The sequence below is a fragment of the Chiloscyllium punctatum genome, chromosome 38 (genome assembly GCF_047496795.1).
Source record: "Chiloscyllium punctatum isolate Juve2018m chromosome 38, sChiPun1.3, whole genome shotgun sequence".
In the NCBI taxonomy this organism is placed as follows: domain Eukaryota; kingdom Metazoa; phylum Chordata; class Chondrichthyes; order Orectolobiformes; family Hemiscylliidae; genus Chiloscyllium; species Chiloscyllium punctatum.
The window spans coordinates 28990353-29007266 of record NC_092776.1 but is presented as its reverse complement, the minus strand read 5'-3'; the positions used below and the strand labels follow the sequence as shown (position 1 = coordinate 29007266).

Here is a 16914-nt window from a genome sequence, read left to right as displayed (position 1 = left end):
GAAGCACGGTTAAAATATAAAAAATAATGCATTAGTAACAGGAATACTTGCCATACCTCTCCAAGGCTCAAATAGCATGTGATCATTTTAACAATATTAAACAAAGAAGATTTGATCTGAGATAACGTTTTGCCAATTGTTTGAAATTAATGTTCCCATCACCCAGCATTTTCACAAAGGATGTTTTCTCTAACTTCATCAAGTGTTGATCCAGTATTATAACAGGGACACACCAATCTATTGGGGGTGGATGTGGGCTTGAGTGGGAGATCTTAGGGAAGCAAGTAAAACATGTGCAATGAAGTTTAATGACTGAAAAGTGAATAGGAACATTTTCTTGAACATATTTTCCATACCTGGTGTTGTTGATGTTTCTGTTAAAACAATAAAAATAATGAATTAGTAACAAGAATATTTGCCATACCCTTTCAAGCTTTAGACTCCATGTGATCCTCTTAACAGCATTAAAGAAAGAAGATTGGTTCAGTCTAATATAACTTTATGCCAATTAGTTTAAATTATTTTCTCACAAGGTGATGGTTTTACGTGATAATCTACCTCAAAAAAGTGAATCATTGAATATATTTGGAAAGTTTGCAAAGGCTGGGGCTATTATCCCTGGAGCATCCAAGGCTAGGAGGTGACCTTATAGAGGTTTATAAAATCACGAGGGTAAGTTAAACAGACACGTTCTTTGCCCTGTTGTAGGTTCAGAATTAATGTAGCAACAATGATCACAGAAATCTGGGCAGCAGTTGCCATAGTAAGCACAGTTGTAATTGCAGGAATATCCTGATGAATATCCTCCACAGTTATATTGGCATGAGCCAACTTCTGTTAGATAGTGAATGCTGAGTTAGGTTTGAAGTTATGTTGATTATAAACAAGGTTACAGATTACAGGCTTCAGAAAAATGACATGTATTTTAATCATTGAAAAGTGGATGAATACATTTCCTTGAAAATATTTTCCTTACCTGTTGTCCCTGTTATTCCAGGAAGCACAGTCAAAATATAAAAAATAATGCATTTGTAACAGGACTATTTGCCATACCTCTTCAAGCCTCAAACATTATGTGATTCTTTTAACAACATTAAAGAAAGAAGATGCGTTGGTCTGATATAACGATATGCGAATTGTTTAAAATGAATGTTCCCTTCAGCCGGCATGTTCAGATAGGGTGCCCTTTCTAACTTTATAAGGTGTTGAACCGGTATTATAACTGGCGAACCAATCTGACTGGAGGGATTTGGACGGGGAGCTGTTCAAATAGGGAATTTGCAGGTGGAAGGTTCCAGATTTTCCAGTTTAGGGATAAGAAATACTAGTAAATCAATATTAAACTCTCATTGAGAAATCAAACCAGCAATGAAAAAAAAACATCCTCAGCTAATAGTGGTGAAACTGTTGCAGATGTAGAAGATAATTGAAATCATATGAATATTCAAGTAGAAGCCACTCAAGGTACAATCAAGCAGGCGTTGACACGTCCATTAAAAGAAGTGAAGAAAGAAGTTTATGACAAAACTCCATAAGCGCATCAGTATACAAGCAAGAATGGTAAGGATAGACTGTACAACAAGAATAGGTTCCCAGCAACACAACATAATTACTGAGGCAAGCCCAAGACCATTTGACAAGATTGGCTCACTTTAGTTGTTCATGGTTTGATCCTTTGATTTGTATGAAGTGAGACTTCTACATGCAGAGTCATGGAGGCATACAGCATAGAAACAGGCCATTCGGCCAACCATGTCTATGCTGACATACAAACACCAAACTATACTCATACCATTTACCTGCACTTAGTCCAGAGTCTACAATGCCCTGGCATTTTATGCTCTGAAGGATGAAGGCCCAAATTTGGAGCAGTGATCATTCTGAGACCAACACCTCTGTATCACATCAGGAGTGGAGGCCGCTCCCAGTTTTGGTGGTGTACCAGGACGAAATGGAACATAAATCCAATATAGGACTAACATAATGCTTGTTTCACATCGGCAGGCACGCCATCAACTCCACTGCAAGCTAATTCTAGCCATATATATAACTGCTTTCTCTCATACAGGTCACCCATAAAATCCAGCCCATGACGTTGCCCCTTGTTGGGCAATCCAAAAACATGGGTTATGATTTTCAAATAAACACTGAAGACAGACCTGAGAAGAAATGTATTTTCCCATGGAGCATTGCTCTATGTAATACTTTACGTCAGAGCACTGAATCATTGATTATGTTCAAAGTAATTTAGACAAAGTTTGGTCTCCAAAGATGTCAGGGGTAATGATCAGGCTTTTGGGGAGGTGGGGTCATGACTCAGGTTGGGGTTGGGGGAAACAATGAAAACACTCGTAATGAACATTAATCATTGAAAAATGAATTAATACATTCTCTTGAAGATATTTTCCATACCTGGTGCCAATGTTGTTTCAGTAAAACCTGTCAAAACATTAAGAATAATGTATCCATAACAAGAATATTTGCCATTCTGCTTCAAGCCTCAGACATCATGTGATCCTTTTCAACAGCCTTAAAGAAAGATGGTTGATTTGGTCTGATTCAACTTTATGCCAAATCTTTTAAATTAATGCTCTCATCACCCAACATATTCAAATAGGATGTCCTTTCTGACTTTATTAAGTGTTCATCCAGTCATCTGACTGGAGGGCTTCCAACAGGGAACTTCAGGAAAAATGGGAAATTAGTAGGTGTCGACATGTTCAAGGTTCAAGACTTTCCAGGAGTGGGGAAAGCAACATATAACAAACAATTTTGAATTGTCATTGAGAAATTAAATAGGCAATTTAGAAAAACACATCATCAGATACAGAACGGTGAGACTGTTGAAGATTTAGATGAAAATTGAAATCCGACAGATATATAAGTAGAAGCAAGACAAGCATACGATCCAGAAGTAATAGAAAATTCTATTAAAAGACGTCAATAAGGAAGTATATCAGGAGGCTCCATTATGGTATCAAAATTAGCAAGAATGTTAGGGATAGAGTGTACAACAAGGATACTATCCTAGAACCACGGTATAATTACAGAGGTGAGCCCAACATCTTTTGACCAAATCAACTCACCTCAGTATTTCATAAGATGGCCTTCTAATTTCTATGTGGGGTTTCCACACAAAGACACATAGAGCCATACAGCATGGACATGGGCCTTTCAGCCCACCATGTCTGCGCTGACCTGGAAAAACCAAACTATGCTCATTCAATTTACCTACACTCGCACCTAGCCAACACTGCCCTGGCATTTTATGCTCTCAAGGAGGATGACCCAACTCTTGGAGCAGTGACCCCTACTCTGAGACCAGCAGCTCTGTGACCACCAGGAGAGGTGACCACTCTTGGCATTGCTGGTGTATCAGGAAGAAATGGAACAATCAATAGCCCCAACACATTTGTTCCACATTTTAGTATAAATACTTAAGGCAGAGTGGAGAAAAGTTTGATTTTCTCAGAACATGATTGCTCTTTGTGATACTCTACCTCAGAGCAGTGAATCATTGAATATGTTCAAGGTATTTTGACTAATCTTGTCTAAAAGGGAATCAGGTAATAATTCAGTGCTTGTGGGGGAATTGGAAGCTCATTCTCTTATTGCATGATGGCAATATCTCAAGGGGCGAAATGACCTGCTCCTGCTTCAAATTCATCTCATGCAGGTTTTATGCTGATTCCATAAGTGTTGAAGCTCCAAAATCATTTGATGCTTTTGAACAAACATAAAGGAAAAAAGAGTAATCAGGCAGTTTCGTGATGAGGTCATTAATGTCTATTTTATCTTGTGCCTTGGTCAGAGATGATAGTCTAGATACATGACAATTTACCCACACGCTCAGAGATGGTGGAGATAGCAGTGTTACTGGATCATTATGTGCGATAACCAGTTATACCCCGAACAGAGAATGGACAACAGAGTTTCAGGTGGTGTCTATATTACAGCAGTAATATGGAGGATTTAGACAGAACGCACACAGACTACAAGAAACCAGAGATGTGATTCTCTGAGGACGCTCATTATGATCAATTATTGTGATAGGCACAGCGTCCCCAAATATAAAAACCAACAAACTTAATAATTTTTATTAAACTCTTACTGACCTTGTGTTGAGAATTCACTGCAGTAACCTACAGAGGAACATATTCAACTTATTCAATTTGTCAAGTACTTAGGAAGAATCTTTCAACAGTATGACTTGGAAAAATTTCAATATGACACACGAGAAAAAGACGATGCATTTCAGATATTGTGGGATTGACAAACAAATGCTGAGAACAAAATGACAAGCGTTGGGGGCAGATTGTCAAACATAGCATTCAATATATACAATATATGTACATCTACAAATAAAATGAAATGTGCAGCACACCCGCATAAATTTGGCAGTGCATGTCTTTGCTGTTATGGTGCCATCTTGGTATTTACAAGCCACGAGTATTCAGTTAATGATATCCTGTATAATATGGCAAAGCCACAGTTGACCAGAAAGACAAAATAAGCCCCCTAGCCTGCTCACTCACAGGGTCAGCCACCTCCTATAAAGCAGTGGATGGCCAATTAAGAAGTGAACATTGTGGTCACAGTCACTGACAGTAAATTTCTGACTGCCAGTGGAGAGAAATTTCAATGAGCACTGGCTTTGGAAATGAGGGTTATCACGGAAGTTGTATCTTGGTGAGGATGATGTCAGGAATTTGTTACATGAGGACCCTGAGTGAATACAGCATTGTTTGTGGAGAGCTCTCTCCCTTTCCTCCTCCTCTCTCCTTGTACCACATTCTCATCTGCGCTGCCACACGACTGCAGGCCTTGGAGGATGATGAGGGAACATAGGCTCCTGAGACCATCAGGCTGCTCTGTTGTTAGAGAGAGACATTGGTGGTAGTTTAACCTGAGGGTCACTCCACAACAATTAAACATAGCAGCTGAAAAGGAGACTCCTTCATAGAAACCTCAGTCAGTGCAGGGATTGAAACCAGACTGATGACATCAGTCTGCAATGCAAAACAGCCATCCAGCCAACTGATCTAACTGACCCCCATGATGATGATACATTCAACACAATGACAAAGAGCAAGCAATCTGAGCTGAACACTTGAAGTACAAAGCAAGGCCTTCACAACTCGCTGAAAATGTTACCAATTCTAAACATCAAGAGAAATTCTTAATGTTCTTATTCTTAGTAAAACCCAGTTGAAATCTGACCCTGACAGGAAGATGGATGTTCTTGATGATCTACTGTATAATTTCCAGGACTTAGTTTTAATGCACGTCCAATGCCCTCACCAAACATCAGGACTGCATCAACTCACTGGAAACCTGGGTGTGATGCAAAACTACTTCTCAGCCACTGTGCTTCAGGCTGATCCAGATTTTTGAAACACTACAGCACAGAACTGTCCTGATCATAATATCATAGAACACACCACATACTGCAGAATAGAAATCACACACTATCTGAACTTAACTACACAAAAGCTTTCTACATGTCCCATTCTACAGCTTATCACCGAAACGTACAATGATAATGCACAAACAAATATACATTTAAATATTCAGTAAAAATCCACATACCAGAATTAATGTAGTAACACTGATCACAGAAATCTGAGCAGCAGTTGCCATAGTAAGCACAGCTGTAATCGCAGGAACACAGTGCGAAACTTCCTCCACAGTTATATTGGCATGAAACAATATCTGTAATGGAGTGAAAGCTAAGATTGGTCTGAAGCTATTTTGCTTATAAACAAAGTTACAGACTACAATAATCAGAGAAATATAATAAACTTTCTTCATTGAAAAGTGGATCAATACATTTTCTTGAAAATATTTTCCTTACCTGCTGTCCCTGCTGTTCCAGGAAGCACGGTCAAAATATAAAAAATAATACATTAGTAACAGGACTATTTGCCATATCTCTTCAAGCCTCAGGCATCATGTAATCCTTTTAACAACATTAAAGAAAGAAGGTGATTCGGTCTGATATAACATTATGCAATTGTTTGAAATTAATTCTCCCATCACCCAGCATTTTCGCATAGGATGTTTTCTCTGACTTTATGATGTGTTGAACAGGAACATACTAATTTATTGCGGGTGGATGTGGGGTTGAGTGGGAGGTGTTGGGGGAAGCAAGCAAAACATGTGTAATGAACTTTAATGACTGGAAAATGAATAGGAACATTTTCTTGAAGATATTTTCCATACCTGTTGTTGTTGTTGTTTCTGTCAAAACATTAAAAATAATGAATTAGTAACAAGAATATTTGCCATACCCTTCAAGCTTCAGTCCCCATGTGATCATTAAAGAAAGAAGATTGGTTTGGTCTAATATAACTTTATGCTAATTATTTTAAATTAATGCTCCAATCATCCCACACTATTCATACAGGACATCATTTATGCCTCTATTCAGTGATGATCTTGTATTATAACAGGGGCACCAATCTGACTAGAAGGTTTCAACAGGAAACTACAGGGAAAATGGAATTAGCAAGTGTTGTCATGTTCAAGGTTCATGACTGTCCATGGAATAGTCATTGAGAAATCAAACAAGTAATTCAGAACAGTAAACCTTAACTAGAGAGTGGCAAGACTATTGCCAATGTATATGATAAGTAAAATCCGATCAGATATAAAAGTAGAAGTGAGACAGATTCTATTAAGATACATGAATGAAGAAGCATATGAGGAGGCTCTTCTACAGTATCAATGCCAGAGGAATGGTAGGGACTGATTTTACAACAAGGGTAGGCTCCCAGCACCACAGTACAATTACAGAGGCAAGGCCAACACAACTTGACCAGATCAATGCACTTTGTTATTTCATAAGATGGCCCTCATTTGTATGGAATGGGACCTCCACAGAAAGAGTCATATATTCAGCATAGAAACAGGCCCTTCGGCCCACCCTGTTTGTGATGACCTGTAAAAACCAAATTATATTCTCCCAATTGCCTGCACTTGCTTCATCACCTATGATGCCCTGGCATTTTACACTCTCAAGGAGGAAGATACAACTCTTGGAGCAGTAATTAGTCTGAGACCAACAGCTTTGTGTCATACCAGGAGAGCTGGTATTGCTGGTGTACCAGGAGGAAATGGAACAGTAGATGGCCCCTGACACACTTAGGTCTACATTTTAGTATAAACACTTAAGACAGAGCAGAGAAAAAAATGATTTTCTCAGAAGGTGATGGTTCTACGTGATAATCTACCTCAAAAAGTGAATCATTGAATATATTTGGAGAGTCTGCAAAGGCTGGGGCTATTTTCCTTGGAGCGTCCAAAGCTCGGAGGTGACCTTATAGAAGATCATAAAATCGTGGGGGGCATTTCTAAGTTAAACAGATACGTTCTTTGTCCTGAGGTGGAGGAGTTGAAAACTAGAGGGCACATGCTTGAAATGAAAGGGGAAAGATTTAAGAGGGGCATAAAGGGGTAACATTTTCAGATAGAGGGTAACACATGTATGGAATGAGCCACCAGAGGAAGTGCTGGAAGCTGGTACAAATTACAAGATATAAAAGGCAATTGAATAGGTATATAAATAGGAAGGGTTTAGAGGGATATGGGCCAAACAGCATGTGATCATTTTAACAATATTAAAGAAAGAAGACAATTCGGTCTGATATAACGTTTTGCCAATTGTTTGAAATTAATGTTCCCATCACCCAGCATTTTCACAAAGGATGTTTTCTCTAACTTCATCAAGTGTTGATCTGGTATTATAACAGGGAACACCAATCTATTGGGGGTGGATGTGGGCTTGAGTGGGAGATCTTAGGGAAGCAAGTAAAACATGTGTAATGAAGTTTAATGACTGAAAAGTGAATAGGAACATTTTCTTGAACATATTTTCCATACCTGCTGTTGTTGATGTTTCTGTTGAAACATTAAAAATAATGAATTAGTAACAAGAATATGTTCCATACCCTTTAAGCTTCAGACCCCATGTGATCCTCTTAACAGCATTAAAGAAAGAAGATTGGTTCAGTCTAATATAACTTTATGCCAATTAGTTTAAATTATTTTCTCAGAAGGTGATGGTTTTACGGGATAATCTACCTCAAAACGGTGAATCATTGAATATATTTGGAAAATTTGCAAAGGCTGGGGCTATTATCCCTGGAGCGTCCAAGGCGAGGAAGTGACCTTATAGAGGTTTATAAAATCACGAGGGTATATCTAAGTTAAACAGACACGTTCTTTGCCCTGTGTGGGGGAGTTGAAAACTAGAGGGCATATGTTTGAAATGAGAGCGGACAGATTTAAAAGGGACCTAAGGGGTACCATTTTCCAACAAAGGGTAGTACGTGTATTGAATGAGCCACCACTGGAAGTGGTGGAGGCTAGTACAAATTACAACATGTAAAAGGCAATTGGATAGGTATATAAATAGGAAGGGTTTAGTGGATATGGACCAAATGTAGGCAACATGAGACTAAATTTATTTAGGATATCTAGTTGGCAAAGGACAAGTTGGACCGAAGGGACTGTCTCTATTCTGTACATCTCTGAGATTCCAAGACTCCACGTTCAAAGCATTTTGACTAATTTTGTCTCCAAGGTAATTGGAGTAATGATTCATTGTTTCTGGGGAACTTGGAAGTTCGTGCTCATATTGAATGGTGGAATGATCTGCTCCTGCTTCAAACTCATCTCACGTAGGTGTTATGCTGATTCCATAAATGTTGAAGCTCCAAAATCATTTGGTGCTTTTGAACAAAATTAAAGAAGAGAAAGAATAATCAGGCAATTTCTTGATGAGGTCATAAATGTCTATTTTATCTTGTGCTTGAGAATGATTTTGCAAATGTTGGTCAGAGACGGCAGTCTAGGTACATGACAATTTACCCACACACTTAGAAATGGTGGAGGTAGTGGTGTGATTGTATCATTGTGTCCAGTGGCCAGCTATATCTCAAACACAAAATGGGCAGCAGAGTTTCAAATGACATCAAGTTTACAGAGATAAACAAGAGTATTTATACAAACTATAGAAAGACTTTACCAAATCAGTGTTGTGGTTGGCTGAGCATAATCATCAAGATCAAATTATTGTGACTGACACAGTGTCCCCAAATGTACAAACCAACAAATAATATCAATTTAATTTATCTAGTACTGACCTGCTGTTGTGTATCCACAGTACCCTGAGGGGAACATAATTCAACTTAGTGAATTTGTCAAACATGTAAGAAGAATCTTTTACCATTTCTACACAAAAAATATTCAAATAGCACATGACACTTACAAAGAGATTGCAAACATCACATATTATTAACCTTGACAAACAATTAATGAGGAGAAAATGATCAGAGGTGGCCTGTCATAGCCAAGACACAAGATATACAATATTTATACATCCAGAAATAAAATGAAATGTGTGCACACCAACACAAATTCAGCAGTGCATGTCTTTGCTATTAATGATTAATCTCTGTACTTAAATGCCATGTATATTCAGTCAATTATAGCCTGTACAATGTAAATGTATTTAGGCTGACAAAACCATAGTTGACCAGAGACACAGTATAAACAACCTTACATGGTTACTCACAGGGTCTGTCACCTCCAGTAATACTAGGCAAAAATGAGAACTGCAGATGCTGGACATCAGAGTCTAGAGTGGTGCTTGAAAAACACAGAAGGTCAAGCAGCATCCGAGGAGCAGGAAAATCGACATTTCAGGCAATAGCCCTTCATCAGGAATAAAGACAGGGAGCCTCTGGTTTGGAGAGATAAATGGGAGGAGGGTGGGGCTGGAGAGAAGCTAGCCAAGAGTACAAAGGTCGATGAAGGTGGGGTTGAAGGTGATCGGTTAGATAGGAGGGTGAAGCGGGTAGGTGGGTAGCACAAACAGGTCATGAGGATGGTGCTGAGCTGCAAGTTCCAAGACTCCCTGCCTTCATTCTCGATGAAGGGCTTTTGCCCAAAATGTCGATTTTCCTGCTCCTTAGATGCTGCCTGACCTGCTGTGCTTTTCCAGCACCACTCTAATCTAGACCTCCAGTAATAAAGCAGATGGCAAATTGAGAGGTGAATATTATTGTCTCAGTCACTGACAAGACAGCTTTCTCTGTTCGTGGTGAGAAATTTCAATGAGCACATGCTTTGGAAATGAGACTTGTCATGGATGTTTTTCCTTGGTGATGTTGATGTCAGGAGTTTGTTCCTTGAGGACCCTGAGTGAACATAGCATTGTATAGAGAGCTCTCTCTTTTTCTTCGTCCTCTGTCCTTGTATCATATCTTCCTCTATGCTGCCACACTGACTGCAGACCTGGGAGAATGATCAATGACTATCCTCCTACCAGACCATATGGCTGCTCTGTCATTAGAGAGAGAGAGAGAGAGAGAAAGAGAGAGAGAGAGAGAGACTACTGTTGGTGATTTAACCTGAGGGCCACCACTCCCCATGCAAGGGTAGGGGCTGACAAGGAGAATCCTTCATAGAAACCTCAGGCAGTGTTAGAATTGAAACTACACTGATGGTGTCACTCTGTATCACAATCTGGTCGATCCAGTCATCTGATCTAACTGACCCACATGATGATGACAGCTTGAGTAACATGAAAGAGAGCAAGTGATTGGAGCTGTACCCTTGATTTACAAAGTAAATCACCACATGGGAAAATACTTCCTGAAAGTGTCACTGGTACTAAACATCATGAAAAAACTCTAAAGATTCTCATTTCTATGAAAATCCAATTGATCCTGACTGGAAGGTGGATGTTCCTGATGATATGCTCTGTAACTACCATGACATAATTCTAATGCTTGTCCAATGCCCTCGTCAAATTCATGACTGTATCGATTCACTGCAAATCAATGCACTATGGAAGCATATTTTTCACCCCAATTTTTGCAATAGTGCAGAACAGAGCTGTCCTGACATAACATCATGGATTATACCATACACTGCAGGTAAAGATACCACACATTATCTGAACTTAACTACCCTGATTCACAAAAGAGCAACATGCTTTCTTGAAGTCCCATTCTAAGGCTGACCACCTGTTTTTGTAATGATAATGCACTAACAAATATAAAGTTAAATATTCACTTTAAAAAAATCACTTACCAGAATTAATGTGAGAACACTGATAACAGAAATCTGGGCAGCAGTTACCGTTGTAAACACAATAGTAATCGCAGGAACATCCTGATGAATATCCTCCACAGTTGTATCGGCATGAACCGACTTCTATTAGATAGTGAATGCTGAGTTAGGTTTGAAGTTACGTTGACTATAAACAAGGTTACAGATTACAGGATTCAGAAAAATGTCATGTACTTTAATCACTGAAAAGTGGTTGAATACATTTCCTTGAAAATATTTTCCTTACCTGTTGTCCCTGTTATTCCAGGAAGCACAGTCAAAATATAAAAAAAAAATGCATTAGTAACAGAACTATTTGCCACACCTCTTCAAGCCTCAAACATTATGTGATTCTTTTAACAACAGTAAAGAAAGAAAACACGTTGGTCTGATATAACGGTATGCGAATTGTTTGAAATTAATGTTCCCTTCAGCCAGCATGTTCAGATAGGGTGTCCTTTCTGACTTTATAAGGTGGTGAACCAGTATTATAACCAGGAAACCAATCTGATTGGAGGGATTTGGACGGAGAGCTGTTCAATTAGGGAATTTGCAGGTTCCAGATTTTCAAGTTCAGGGATAAGAAATACTAGAAAATCAATATTAAACTCTCATTGAGAAATCAACAAGCAATTAAAAAAAAACATCCTCAGCTAATAGTGGTGAAACTGTTGCAGATGTGGAAGATAATTGAAATCATATGAATATTCAAGTAGAAGCCAGTCAAGTATACAATCAGGTAGGCGTAGACACGTCCATTAAAAGACGTGAAGAAAGAAGTTTATGAGGAAACTCCATAAGCGCATCAATATACAAGCTAGAATGGTAAGGATAGACTGTACAACAAGGATAGGTTCCCAGCACCATAACATAATTACTGAGGCAAGCCCGAGACCATTTGACAAGATTGGCTCACTTTAGTTGTTCATGGTTTGATCCTATGATTTGTATGAAGTGAGACTTCTACATGTAGAGTCATGGAGGTATCCAGCAAAGAAACAGGCCATTCGGCCAACCATGTCTATGCTGACATACAAACACCAAACTATACTCATACCATTTACCTGCACTTAGTCCAGAGTCTACAATGCCCTGGCATTTTATGCTCTGAAGGATGAAGGCCCAAATTTGGAGCAGTGATCATTCTGAGACCAACACCTCTGTATCACATCAGGAGAGGAGGCCACTCCCAGTTTTGGTGGTGTACCAGGGCAAAATGGAACATAAATCCAGTGTAGGACTAGCATAATGCTTGTTTCACATCGGCAGGCACGCCATCAACACCACAGCAAGCTAATTCTAGCCATATATATGATTGCTTTCTCTCGTACAGGTCACCCATAAGATCCAGCCCATGATATTGCCCCTTGTTGGGCAATCCAAAAACACGGGTTATAATTTTCAAATAAACACCGAAGACAGATTTGAGAAGAAATTTATTTTCCTGTAGAGCATTACTCTGTGTAATACTCTATGTCAGAGCACTGAATCATTGATTATGTTCAAAGTAATTTAGACAAAGTTTGGTCTACAAAGATATCAGGGGTAATGATCAGGCTTTTGGGGAGGTGGGGTCATGACTCAGGTTGGGGTTGGGGGAAACAATGAAATCGCCATTAATGACCCTTAATCATTGAAAAATGAATTAATACATTCTCTTGAAGATATTTTCCATACCTGGTGTCAATGTTGTTTCAGTAAAACCTGTCGAAACATTAAGAATAATGTATCCATAACAAGAATATTTGCCATTTTGCTTCAAGCCTCAGACATCATGTGATCCTTTTCAACAGCCTTAAAGAAAGATGGTTGATTTTGTCTGATTCAACTATATGCCAAATCTTTTAAATTAATGCTCCCATCACCCAACATATTCAAATAGGATGTCCTTTCTGACTTTATTAAGTGTTCATCCAGTCATCTGACTGGAGGGCTTCAAACAGGGAACTTCAGGAAAAATGGGAAATTAGCAGGTGTCAACATGTTCAAGGTTCAAGACTTTCTAGGAGGGGGAAAAGCAACACATAACAAACAATTTTGAATTGTCTTTGAAAAATCAAACAGGCAATTTAGAAAAACACATCATCAGATACAGAACGGTGAGATGTAGATAAAAATTGAAATCCGATAGATACATAAGTAGAAGCGAGACAAGTATACGATCCAGAAGAAATAGAAAATTCTATTAAATGACGTCAATAAGGAAGTATATCTGGACGCTCCATTATGGTATCAAAATCAGCAAGAAGGTTAGGGATAGAGTATCCAACAAGGCTAGGTTCCGAGCACCATGGTATAATTACTGAGGCGAGCCCAACACCATTTGACCAAATCAACTCACTTTTGCATTTCTATGAAGTGGGGCTTCCACACAAAGACACAGAGTCAGATCGCATGGAAATGGGCTCTTCAGCCAACCATGTCTGTGCTGAACTGGAAAAACCAAACTATGCTCATTCCATTTACTCCTACTTGCCCCTCGGGACAATGCCCTGGATCATTATGTCAGATAATCAGTAATATCCCTAACCGAGAAGGGACAACAGACTTTTAGATGATGTTTAGATTATTGCAATAATATGGAGGAGTTAGACAGAATACACAAATACTATATGAAACCAGAGATGTGATTCTTTGAGTACACTCATTACAATCAATTATTATGATAGGCATAGCATCCCCAATATACAAACTAACAAATTCAATAAAATTTATTAAAGTCTTACTGACTTGTTGAGAATTCACTGCAGTACCCTGTAGAGGAACATATTCAACTTATTGAATTTGTCAAGTACATAGGAAGAATCTTTTACAGTTCTGACTCATAAAAATTTCAATATAATACATGAGAAAAAGACAATACATTTCAGATGTTGTGGGATTGACAAACAAATGATGAGAACAAAATGACAAGCGTTGGGGGCAGATTGTCAAACATAGCATTCAATATATACAATATATGTACATCTACAAATAAAATGAAATGTGCAGCACACCCGAATAAATTTGGCAGTGCATGTCTTTGCTGTTATGGTGCCATCTTGGTATTTAAATACAGTACTTAAAAAACCACGAGTATTCAGTTAATGATATCCTGTATAATATGGCAAAGCCACAGTTGACCAGAAAGACAAAATAAGCACCCTATTCTGCTCACTCACAGGGTCAGCCACCTCCTATAAAGCAGTGGATGGCAAATTAAGAAGTGAACATTGTGGTCACAGTCACTGACAGTAAATTTCTGACTGCCAGTGGTGAGAAATTTCAATGAGCACTGGCTTTGGAAATGAGGGGTATCACGGAAGTTGTTTCTTGGTGAGGATGATGTCAGGAATTTGTTACATGAGGACCCTGAGTGAATACAGCATTGTTTGTGGAGAGCTCTCTCCCTTTCCTCCTCCTCTCTCCTTGTATCACATTCTCATCTGCGCTGCCACACGACTGCAGGCCTTGGAGGATGATGAGGGAACATAGGCTCCTGAGACCATCAGGCTGCTCTGTTGTTAGAGAGAGACATTGGTGGTGGTTTAACCTGAGGGTCACTCCACAACAATTAAGCATAGCAGCTGAAAAGGAGACTCCTTCATAGAAACCTCAGTCAGTGCAGGGATTGAAACCAGACTGATGACATCAGTCTGCAATGCAAAACAGCCATCCAGCCAACTGATCTAACTGACCCCCATGAGGATGATACATTCAACACAATGACAAAGAGCAAGCAATCTGAGCTGAACACTTGAAGTACAAAGCAAGGCCTTCACAACTCGCTGAAAATGTCACCAATTCTAAACATCAAGAGAAATTCTTCATGCTCTTATTCTTAGTAAAACCCAGTTGAAATCTGACCCTGACAGGAAGATGGATGTTCTTGATGATCTACTGTATAATTTCCAGGACTTAGTTCTAATGCATGTCCAATACCCTCACCAAACATCAGGACTGCATCAACTCACTGGAAACCTGGGTGTGATGCAAAACTACTTCTCAGCCACCGTGCTTCAGGCTGATCCAGATTTTTGAAACACTACAGCACAGAACTGTCCTGATCATAATATCATAGAATACACCACATACTGCAGAATAGAAATCACACACTATCTGAACTTAACTACACAAAAGCTTTCTACATGTCCCATTCTACAGCTTATCACCTATACGTACAATGATAATGCACAAACAAATATACATTTAAATATTCAGTAAAAGTCCACATACCAGAATTAATGTAGTAACACTGATCACAGAAATCTGGGCAGCAGTTGCCATAGTAAGCACAGCTGTAATCGCAGGAACACAGTGCGAAACTTCCTCCACAGTTATATTGGCATGAAACAATATCTGTAATGGAGTGAAAGCTAAGATTGGTCTGAAGCTATTTTGCTTATAAACAAAGTTACAGACTACAATAATCAGAGAAATATAATAAACTTTCTTCATTGAAAAGTGGATCAATACATTTTCTTGAAAATATTTTCCTTACCTGCTGTCCCTGCTGTTCCAGGAAGCACGGTCAAAATATAAAAAATAATACATTAGTAACAGGACTATTTGCCATATCTCTTCAAGCCTCAGGCATCATGTAATCCTTTTAACAACATTAAAGAAAGAAGGTGATTCGGTCTGATATAACATTATGCAATTGTTTGAAATTAATTCTCCCATCACCCAGCATTTTCGCATAGGATGTTTTCTCTGACTTTATGATGTGTTGAACAGGAACATACTAATTTATTGCGGGTGGTTGTGGGGTTGAGTGGGAGGTGTTGGGGGAAGCAAGCAAAACATATGTAATGAACTTTAATGACTGGAAAATGAATAGGAACATTTTCTTGAAGATATTTTCCATACCTGTTGTTGTTGTTGTTTCTGTCAAAACATTAAAAATAATGAATTAGTAACAATAATATTTGCCATATCCTTCAAGCTTCAGACCCCATGTGATCATTAAAGAAAGGTTTGGTCTAATATAACTTTATGCTAATTATTTTAAATTAATGCTCCAATCATCCCACACTATTCATACAGGACATCATTTATGCCTCTATTCAGTTACGATCTTGTATTAAAACAAGGGCACCAATCTGACTAGAAGGTTTCAACAGGAAACTACAGGGAAAATGGAATTAGCAAATGTTGTCATGTTCAAGGTTCATGACTGTCCATGGAATAGTCATTGAGAAATCAAACAAGTAATTCAGAACAGTAAACCTTAACTAGAGAGTGGCAAGACTATTGCCAATGTATATGATAAGTAAAATCCGATCAGATATAAAAGTAGAAGTGAGACAGATTCTATTATGATACATGAATGAAGAAGCATATGAGGAGGCTCTTCTACAGTATCAATACCAGAGGAATGGTAGGGACTGATTTTACAACAAGGGTAGGCTCCCAGCACCACAGTACAATTACAGAGGCAAGGCCAACACAACTTGACCAGATCAATGCAATTTGTTGTTTCATAAGATGGCCCTCATTTGTATGGAATGGGACCTCCACAGAAAGAGTCATATATTCAGCATAGAAACAGGCCCTTCAGCCCACCCTGTTTGTGATGACCTGTAAAAACCAAATAATATTCTCCCAATTGCCTGCACTTGCTTCATCACCTATGATGCCCTGGCATTTTACACTCTCAAGGAGGAAGATACAACTCTTGGAGCAGTGATTAGTCTGAGACCAAAAGCTTTGTGTCATACCAGGAGAGCTGGTATTGCTGGTGTACCAGGAGGAAATGGAACAGTAGATGGCCCCTGACACACTTAGGTCTACATTTTAGTATAAACACTTAAGACA

At 38.8% G+C, this 16914-nt stretch overlaps 1 protein-coding gene across 1 annotated transcript in view; it reads right to left on the bottom strand.

The window, feature by feature from the left end:
• Nucleotides 1–237: 237 nt before the first annotated feature.
• Nucleotides 238–16914, bottom strand: part of LOC140463266 (uncharacterized) — a 40119-nt gene continuing 23442 nt past the window's right edge. Inside the window, exons 9-22 of the mRNA XM_072557025.1 lie at nt 15967–15984; nt 15599–15610; nt 15334–15456; nt 13849–13872; nt 12796–12822; nt 11101–11223; nt 9147–9170; nt 7882–7899; nt 6223–6240; nt 5855–5866; nt 5590–5712; nt 4116–4142; nt 2413–2439; nt 238–374 (exon numbers count right to left, since the gene is read on the bottom strand). Coding sequence (XP_072413126.1) covers nt 238–374; nt 2413–2439; nt 4116–4142; nt 5590–5712; nt 5855–5866; nt 6223–6240; nt 7882–7899; nt 9147–9170; nt 11101–11223; nt 12796–12822; nt 13849–13872; nt 15334–15456; nt 15599–15610; nt 15967–15984 — 713 coding nt within the window. The remainder of the gene's footprint in view (nt 375–2412; nt 2440–4115; nt 4143–5589; nt 5713–5854; nt 5867–6222; nt 6241–7881; nt 7900–9146; nt 9171–11100; nt 11224–12795; nt 12823–13848; nt 13873–15333; nt 15457–15598; nt 15611–15966; nt 15985–16914) is intronic.